Below are 8,827 nucleotides of genomic sequence, written 5' to 3' on the forward strand. Positions count from 1 at the left end.
GTGTGCGTGTGCGTGCGTTGTGTGGGGGTGTGTGTGTGTGTGTAGAATTTTATTTTATAAACATTCAGTGAAACTTACAGTAAACGTTTTGTCTCTCAACGTAGTAACATTCACATCTGCTCAAATAGTTTTTTTTTCACCTTAGCCCTGTCTGTAATGCACATCTTAAAAATGCCTTATATTTTGATATCAAACAGCAGCTGTAAACAAACTGAGTGAGGAGGCCATGAAAAATACCATCAGTGGATTAAAACCCCACAAGCTCCATTTATTTTTTGATACATGGATCATATATGAGTTTTATATGAATTCTTTTAAATCAAAACTAAAGATGCATTTCTTTAGAGTTGCCTACGAATAATAACATGAAAATAGATTAATTATGTTCTGAATAGCAACTTTTCATTACGTAATCTGCCACTGTGATGTAATCTTTCTTTTTATTTTTGCTATTATTTAACTGTTGTGCTTTTGAATCTCCTTGAACTCATTTTTTGCTGAATTGTTCAGTTAAAAAAACTTGACTTGATTATATTTTAATAACCTTCATGTTTCTAGAGCCATATAAAACTATATATAAAAGGCATATATACATATTTGTATTGACTTTATAACTCAAGATGTTATGTCAGGTTTAGGGACAAAATTATTATCACATCTTGGTCTGCCTTCAACCCACATGGTGTCATTTTGAGAATAAATATAAAGTGTAAAACTGATCCTTCTTTCTGGGAACACAGTTGATCCCAAAGCAGACTTTCTGTGTTTGGACAGAAAAATGTGCTGCTCCCTCTTTTTACCATGTAGTTTTTAAGCTTTAAGAGTACAAGCTACTTCCAAAATGTGCAATTTGATCCCTTGAGTTAAACTCCAATTTACCTCAAAGACTGAAAAAAAGTGCTTTAAGAGTCACATAATGATTTGGTGTTACCCAATCTGTGCTTCTTGCGAGGAAGTGAAAGCTGGCACTAAATCTAAAAACAAACCAGACAGAGTACAAGCTTGAGCTGGTTGGTTCCGGTTTGTAATCCTGCTCTTTGATTATTGCTTAACAATCATCTCCTGGTATTTGTCAGCGGGACTAAAAAGAGTTTAGATACACACATGACAAATACTCTGGCTTAATTGTGAACACAAGAATAATCTTTTACTGCTGGCTCAGATACAAACTGTGTCATAAAAGGGATGAATTTGCTGTATTACTTAAGAAGACATTTCTGCAACATGATATATGGCAAATTGTGCATCTGCTGGACTATTTTCAAGTTTGAGTAACAGTTTTGTGGAATTATTGACATTCTTTGTTTGCTGAATTTTTGTTTTATTTCACTTAGAGCTTCTTAGAAAACCTGAACAGGAAAACGAGTGTTTGTCCACGTGTTAGTTTAATTTATCAGACGGCAGCCTTACCAGCTACCACGTGATCTAAAGGCAAACTCACGTTGGTCTTGTCTGGAAATGTTGTACGTGAACAAGGAGTAAGGATGCTGTTCCTGTCACGTAACGCTCTAACGCTCCCACGACATCCTGTCAGCGCAGACATGATTTGGTGGCTTTTGTTTCGCCTTTTTTTCCACAGTGACAAACATGATACTGCATAACTACCTATAATGAAAGTGGAAAAGGGGCAAGAGGATTCTCTTCGTTTGCATTGTTTTTTTGTTATTTTGACAATAAAAATTCAGGTGGCATTTTATGAGTGTTAATATTCTTGTCATATCAGCTCTGTTATCTGACCCTAATTTAATTTTCACAAATATCTAACAGTCAAAATCCTGAGGTTCAAATATCAGAGAAAAGTTAGTAAATGATCTCATTTCTGTAGAGCCTGGGATAATTTATTCCACACCTCATGCAGCTTCTTACCATCCACATCTTAATATCTCTACACGCTGTATGATCATGTTGGTCTTTCAGGTCTTAAGACTTTGCTGTGTCACACAGGAGACAAATAGTCACAATCATAAAATACAATCACTTATTGTCGATTATTCTGTCATTTTGGTTTCAGTTAAAACAGCTGAAATATTTAAAAATCTCAGATAAATATTACTAAAACTGAGTGAAGCGCAATAAATACTTTCTAGCTTTCCCAGTTAAAGTTTTTTTATGTCTTCTTCCGTCTTTTATCTAAACCTGCTTGCAGGGGTCGTCATATTTTCAGATCTTATGGGAGGATGCCGGGGTAGTTGGTGAGAATCCACACATGTACAGGTAGAACTTGCAAACGCCACGCAGAAAAATCCCAAGGAAGGATTTGAACCAAGGACCTTCTTGCTGCCAAGGCAAACTGCTGCCAACTGTACAGCCCTATATTTCTTCACTGTGTTCATAATGCTGCCTCTATTTCTCTGAAGGCTCAAATAAAGTGGTCAATAATAATAATTACTGAACTATGTTTTACAAACTCAAAATGTCAAGCTAGTTAGTAAAATAGTGTTGATAGATGGACTTATATATCATTTGACATGGCTTAGAGAATTATGCTATTTGTTTTTGATCTGTGACTTTTACAATGGAAATTGTTTAAAAAATGAACTAAAATTGTATTTTATTATGTTTTTTAAAAAATAACAAATTAATTATCATATGAAACTAGTTCCAATAAAGAATTTTAGAAATAGATTCAGGCTAAAATAAGAAAAAAACAAAAAAAAAATCTTGCACAAAGTTAGTTGTTCATCTGACCACACGCCACTAGGTGGCAGTGTTAGGCATCACTTTAGGTCAGACATCTGCAGACCTCATCCAGAGGTCACGCAGCTCATGTTTTTATATTCACTCAAAAACCACCCAGTTAACAGTGTTTTACATATAAATAGCTCAGATTTCTAAATGTTCTCATCAGTTAATTAAACATTTCCAAATTTCTTTGAACAATTCTGAACTTTCCTGTGACTTGACTGTTTAAAATGAGCATGGCTTTACAAAAAGTGTTGATGAAATTGCCTAGTCTGCCTTCAAATGTTTATCAAAATTTTTCCTCACGCAATTATCATGTTTTCCAAGCCATAATTTTAAATTTAGACAATAAAGGTTTTACTGTGTCTCTGACTTTATGATGTGAAATAATGACAGCTCCACCTGGGTTCAGGCAAGTCTGTTCCAGCAAAATCGTTTTCCACTCTTTTATCCGTTCCATCCATTTTCCTTACACCATTGTCCCTTAGTGGGGTCGGAAGAGGTGCTGGTGCCCATCTCCAGCTAACGTAATTTTATCCGTTGTGTTCCTATAATAATCCTTTTATCATCTTAATTTACATGTAGAACTTCAACATTGACTGTCCAGTTTTTAAATTGAATTTGCCCGTCTTAAATTTTTCACCATAAATACCACCAATGTGCTTATTTCAAATCTTCACGTAATTTCTGCCATTATTTAATTTGATGCCAAATGAATTTAGACTACAAGGATTACAAAGACATGAACTGAGTTGCATACTTTTATTTGATTAGTTGATAAATATTCCACTTCAGTGGTAAATTACTTTCTAATATTGCTAGAGTGGTACAAGACAAAACACTTCTAACATTCAGCATGGTTATGAAAGACGACCGTGTCACAGCAGGGTGGATCTTCGTTTTCTGCGAGCAGACAGCCCTGCAGTTGTGCTGCACTCGGTCTGGCCGCAGCCGCACTCCTCCACATGCAAGTAGGTGTGTTTGACCTTGTCTCCATTCAAGCACAGCAAATCAACGGTGCGATTGCTGGCGCGCATTTCCTTACAGCAGGAGCAAGAATGTTCCATACCAGCTGCCGCTTCAGAGTACCTGAAATGGGACAATAAGAAAGCCGGCTCTATCTCTGCTTTCTACATTGCTTAAGCAAATAAAAGTAATAAATCTGTATCATTCTTACTTAGTGAATGTGTTGCAAGACCCTTCACAGTACGGCATTTCCACCTCTTCTGTAGACCGACAGCCATGGAGCGAAACATGAGTTTTTGTGCTCACCAGTTTGCAGGCTTTGTCTATCTCCACACCTTTTTTTTAAAAAAACACAAAATACTCCTGGTTAGTTGGTTTTAATGTTGTGGTGTCTATACAATTGAAATTAAAACGTCATACTCACAAGTTTTACAGCAGCCATTTGCAGCTGTTTGAATTGTGTCCTGAGGAGGAAGATGTACATTAGCAAACACTTCGACTTCTACATGCTGTGAAAACACGTATTCCAGATTTTAGAGTTGGTAATAATACATACAGGCTGGCAGTTACTCTGTTGGAAAACCGGGCAAATGATGTGTGAGCTTAGGGCTGTCAGTGTGTCCCCATTCCTCACACAGGTGTAGAACTCACACATGTTTTCAGGCGGTGACCAGGTTTGCCCTTCCTGCAGATCAGCAGACACAGACGTTAAAACAACGTGCTGCTTTGTGCAAATAAAGAACCAGAAGTGATGATCCAACTCACATTCAAGAGATGCTTGTTACCATTTAAATGCACGACACATTGTTTCTGTACACACTTTCCACAGCAATCATAATCATTAGTTTCCACATATTCATATCCCTAAAACCAGAGGGAAAGTTAAACTCAGCCTTGAAGTAAACACATTGCATTGCACAAACTGAATCATTTTATTTTATTTTTTTCTTACCTGCTCACAGGTCTCTTTACATTGTTGAAACACACACACTATTTTAAACAGACCGGATTTTGGATCGATCTCATTGCTGCAGGTACAGTCCTGGCATGCAACCACAGGAACTGAGGAACCAGGCTGACCAAGAAAATGATTGTGGTTAAACACATCAGAGAATTTATTAAAGCTGAATTATATGAGACATTTAGAAGACGGGTCTGATTCTTATTTACCTGGTATTCAACATCCTTGTGGACACAAACTCGCTTAGGCTCTAAAAAGAGAGAGGCAAAAATAAAGTTAGATTATGAAAAGTTGAAATTATGAGAATAAAGTTGATATGTCAAGATTACAGTGTAACTATTAAAGTAAACCAATTCTGGTGACTGTTATAGGGTCGACCTGCAATAATCAGGCCATGCACACTCTTTTAGTCAACACTCAAAAATCCTAATGCTGCAGTAGTTTCAGCTTTTCAATTTTTTAAATATTTCTGACTTGTTCTCAATATTACTTTAACAAAACGTTTTGCAACTTTTCTTTGTACAATTTCTATTTTTTCTTAAGAATTTTAATGTCATTCTTGATATCAAATGTCAACATTATACAACATATTTTAACTTTATTTTGCAACAGAAACAAAAACTAATTAAATCCACAGGAAAAAAAATGCATTTCTGTGGATTATTTTTTCAGAAATGCGAACCATTCCTCCAAGTGATCCTCCTCTATCGTACCCTTCAAACAGTCAAGCGGTCAATACCTGAACTCCCTGTTTCCACATGACAACTGTACAGATCCATAACCCTCTATGTCTTCTTAAATTCCACATTTGATGTGAATCTGTTTGTTTTATTTAATTTAGTCCCAAATTCTATTTGTTGTCTTTTTTTATGGTTTGATTGCATGAAAGTTCAAACTGAACTCACCACATGTATGTTGTGGACAGCATTTTCCCTCTGGAACACTGATGACTGGTTTGTATCCAACTGGACAGTCCATGCTGCTTACTGGGCAAGTGTTGACGTTGCATTCTATGTAAGATGGGGGGGAAAAGTACAGCATTCTGTGATAAATAATGGTTCAGTAAATTAATCAAAAATGTGGATTGACGATAGGCGTCTTACGACAAATGTAGGCATAGCAACAGGGATCCGCAGGATTGGTTTGGTTCACAACAACAAACCCTGGATCATTGCAGTTAGCAGTGGGTGGTGCTGGGCAAGTCTTTGGTTTGCAAATCACAGTTTTGGTAGGCTCGTCACAAATGCAGTCCTGGCATTTGTACTCAAACTGCTCATTAAACTGAAAGAGTAAAAAATAATTGCTTGGTAAGGAGGCAGTAGCGTTTAAGATTTTACAGACAGTCAGCATAAGTAGTAATTTTGTCTCACCTCTCGAGGAACGCCCTCAGGATCGAGACATCCTGTTGACAAATACAGAGCAACGCAGAATTTATTTGTATTTGACTGACTGAGCAAATTCAATTCAGTTGCAGAATTCAGGGAGATTACTCTAATACTTACCACACTTTTCAACACATATTCCTGACTCTTTGTTGAAGAGTTTCATTCCATCAGGACAGAAGCAGCCCTCAGTAACAAACGTTACGGTTGGTTCATCGGCACTGCAAAAGGAAATTGCAAGGTTCAGAAAAGATAAGATGAGACCCTTTGTCATTAGGAAGTGTTTGGAAACATGCAAACATCACAATCAATGCAAATGTAAATCTGTGTGACAACATACCTGTCTTCACAAGTGGGCTGTTCTGCAGGGCCACAAGGTTTATAAACTTTGTCTGATGGACAGTCGCTAGCTGTTGGAAACAAAACGACCCCCAAATTAAAAAAGAAAAATGGTAACACAGTGTACAATATGTTTTGTTGTCCTGTTTGTTGAGTGCTGGACATTGCAAACATAAAATCACTCTCCCAATTCAATCTGCATTCTCAGTAGAAATAATATGATGAAGGCTGACTTACCACATATTTTGGTGTGGTTTCTCCAGTGGATGCAAATTCCAGCCTGAGCACAGGCAGCAGCATAAGTTTGCAAACTTGTGCACTCCACTGCAGGATTTGAAACATGGCAACTATCAAAAACACAACCTCTGTAGAAATTGTCTGGGGAAACCAATGGATGACATTCTGCAAAGACACTGAAAAAGAAAAAGAAAAGCAAAATTGAGTCATTTAGTCTTATTTTAGAAATAAGACTATTTCATAGCGTCATGCCATGACGCTATGAAATAGTCACTGCGTCATGGCATGCCTACCTGCTCTTCAGCAGATCACAAATGGAGTCTGGCTTGCATGGAGTTGGTTCTAGCGGTGGTTCAGGAACCTGAGTGGGTACTGCAGGTGGTGTTGGGCAGTTAGGTTGATAAATGTCATTTGCTGGCCAATAGTCTGCCATCACTGCACAATTTTCCACCAGTTCGCCTGTCGGCAATCTGCAGTCATCGGCCTGATTGTTGGTGCATGTCCCTAACAAAGATGTTAAACAGTTACAGTTTATGTCAAACCTAAACACTGACCAAAGAACAGATTTTAGAGAGATTTCTTACCACAATGACCCTGTGTGTTGCTCCCAAAGTACTGATATGGAAGGTTGACACTAAAGCCAGTCATTCCAAATGTAACAACCACGTTTAGGAGAGGGATCTCATAAACCAGGTTAATGCCAGAACTCATAATCTTAATACCTTGCTGTGCATAGGGTAGTTTCAATTTTTTACCATTTTGTAATACCTGAAAGTATACAATAAGGAAAGACAAAAAAATGTATAATGTATTCAGGCAAAAATTATATATTGGCATTATTCTGTTGACACTTGTCAAAGATAGCATGTCAAGCTAGTTGAAAACAACTGAGTGTTGTCTTCTACAAGTGTTACCTCTAATTGTGGAGCTCCAATAAGGTTATGATTGATGAGTGTGACAATTTGAAATCCATATGCTATGGTTATTGATCTTGGACAAGAAACGTCTTCAGTGGGATCACAAAATACATTGTCAATATAGATCTTCAAATGATGTTTTGCTGTGATCTCCTCCATCAAAATATAAGTACAATTTCCTTGATAACTGTAGTATAACCCATCAAATGTGATGTAATGAGGATCTCCCCAGCCTTCGCACACACCTAGAAAGCAAAAGTGTGACATACATACAACATCAAATTCCAAAACACTTCACTGACCCCAAAGGAAACTTAAATGTTTTTGTAACTCATTTAATTAAAGAGTTATTGTAGATGGTGAAGGCTCTTGGCAGGAACAATCTCTGTAGTTGTTTTTATTACAATGAATTTGAATATATTAGATTAAAAGAGAAACTTAAATCCATCCGTGCACGCAGAATAACTTACAGTCACAAACATATTGTTGGCAGCAGTGGTACTCATCATACTCAAGAACTGGTTTCTTTCCATTGGCACAGATTATGTTCTGGAGGGGTGGACACTCATATGGAACTATTTCAATTGTGTTGTTCTCAATGCATCTGGCCATAGTGCAGTTGCACAAGAAGAAGGTCTCATTTTGCTGTAGACAAAAATAAGTGTTAGGATCAACAAGGTATACATATTTGAGTATTCAGAAAAACAAATATGAAAAGGTCAATGCAAATAGCTGGACTAAAAATATGCTTCAGGAAATCCGAAATCAAATACTAATTTGAACATGAATTGGATGTAAAATGTCTTACAACAACATCCCATTCAGGACACGTAGGAATGGTGGGTGTGGGAGTTGGAGTTGCCAAGGTTGAGGTAATCACATTGGGTGTGGGAGATGGTGTAATCACACACATTTCAGTCTTGTTATAAATTTCACAAACATCTGAACAAGTCATTGTGAGACAAATGCCTGATCCAATGGGGTGCATTGAAAATATTTCATCCCCTGAAACGGTGGTTAAAAAAAAGACAGTTAGGGTTATCGCATAAAGAATAAACAGATGAAAAAAATTACTCATTACCTGGCTGATAAACTGTGCCATTAAAAACACAAAAGCACTTTGTCATGGAACTTGATGAAGTTTGTGTTGATGGTGTTGATTCAGATGTTTGGGTTGTATTCAAAACCTGTTGTGTGGCTGTAAATGTCACTGGAGATGTCGTTGACAATGGCGGGCCAGTAGCAATTGATTCTGAGGTAGTGGGAGACAGTAAGGTTGTTTTGGTTGTAAGGGGCGTTGTTGGAGTAACTGGTGTCATTGTAGTTGTCTCTGGAGTTGTAGT

At 37.2% G+C, this 8,827-nt stretch overlaps 2 protein-coding genes across 5 annotated transcripts in view; one reads left to right on the forward strand and one right to left on the reverse strand.

Moving 5' to 3' along the window:
* Positions 1-8,827, forward strand: part of saal1 (serum amyloid A-like 1) — a 128,036-nt gene that overhangs the window by 97,743 nt on the left and 21,466 nt on the right. The window lies entirely within an intron of this gene.
* Positions 3,431-8,827, reverse strand: part of muc2.1 (mucin 2.1) — a 17,843-nt gene continuing 12,446 nt past the window's right edge. Inside the window, exons 28-46 of the mRNA XM_017305405.1 lie at positions 8,566-8,827; positions 8,293-8,489; positions 7,955-8,129; positions 7,482-7,729; positions 7,152-7,335; positions 6,861-7,071; positions 6,568-6,743; positions 6,332-6,401; positions 6,112-6,212; positions 5,980-6,011; positions 5,713-5,890; positions 5,515-5,619; positions 4,819-4,859; positions 4,601-4,723; positions 4,414-4,512; positions 4,205-4,333; positions 4,073-4,112; positions 3,860-3,983; positions 3,431-3,771 (exon numbers count right to left, since the gene is read on the reverse strand). Coding sequence (XP_017160894.1) covers positions 3,561-3,771; positions 3,860-3,983; positions 4,073-4,112; positions 4,205-4,333; positions 4,414-4,512; positions 4,601-4,723; positions 4,819-4,859; positions 5,515-5,619; positions 5,713-5,890; positions 5,980-6,011; positions 6,112-6,212; positions 6,332-6,401; positions 6,568-6,743; positions 6,861-7,071; positions 7,152-7,335; positions 7,482-7,729; positions 7,955-8,129; positions 8,293-8,489; positions 8,566-8,827 — 2,706 coding nt within the window. The 3' untranslated portion in view covers positions 3,431-3,560. The remainder of the gene's footprint in view (positions 3,772-3,859; positions 3,984-4,072; positions 4,113-4,204; positions 4,334-4,413; positions 4,513-4,600; positions 4,724-4,818; positions 4,860-5,514; positions 5,620-5,712; positions 5,891-5,979; positions 6,012-6,111; positions 6,213-6,331; positions 6,402-6,567; positions 6,744-6,860; positions 7,072-7,151; positions 7,336-7,481; positions 7,730-7,954; positions 8,130-8,292; positions 8,490-8,565) is intronic.

This window comes from Poecilia reticulata, linkage group LG6 (genome assembly GCF_000633615.1).
Source record: "Poecilia reticulata strain Guanapo linkage group LG6, Guppy_female_1.0+MT, whole genome shotgun sequence".
NCBI lineage: Eukaryota > Metazoa > Chordata > Actinopteri > Cyprinodontiformes > Poeciliidae > Poecilia > Poecilia reticulata.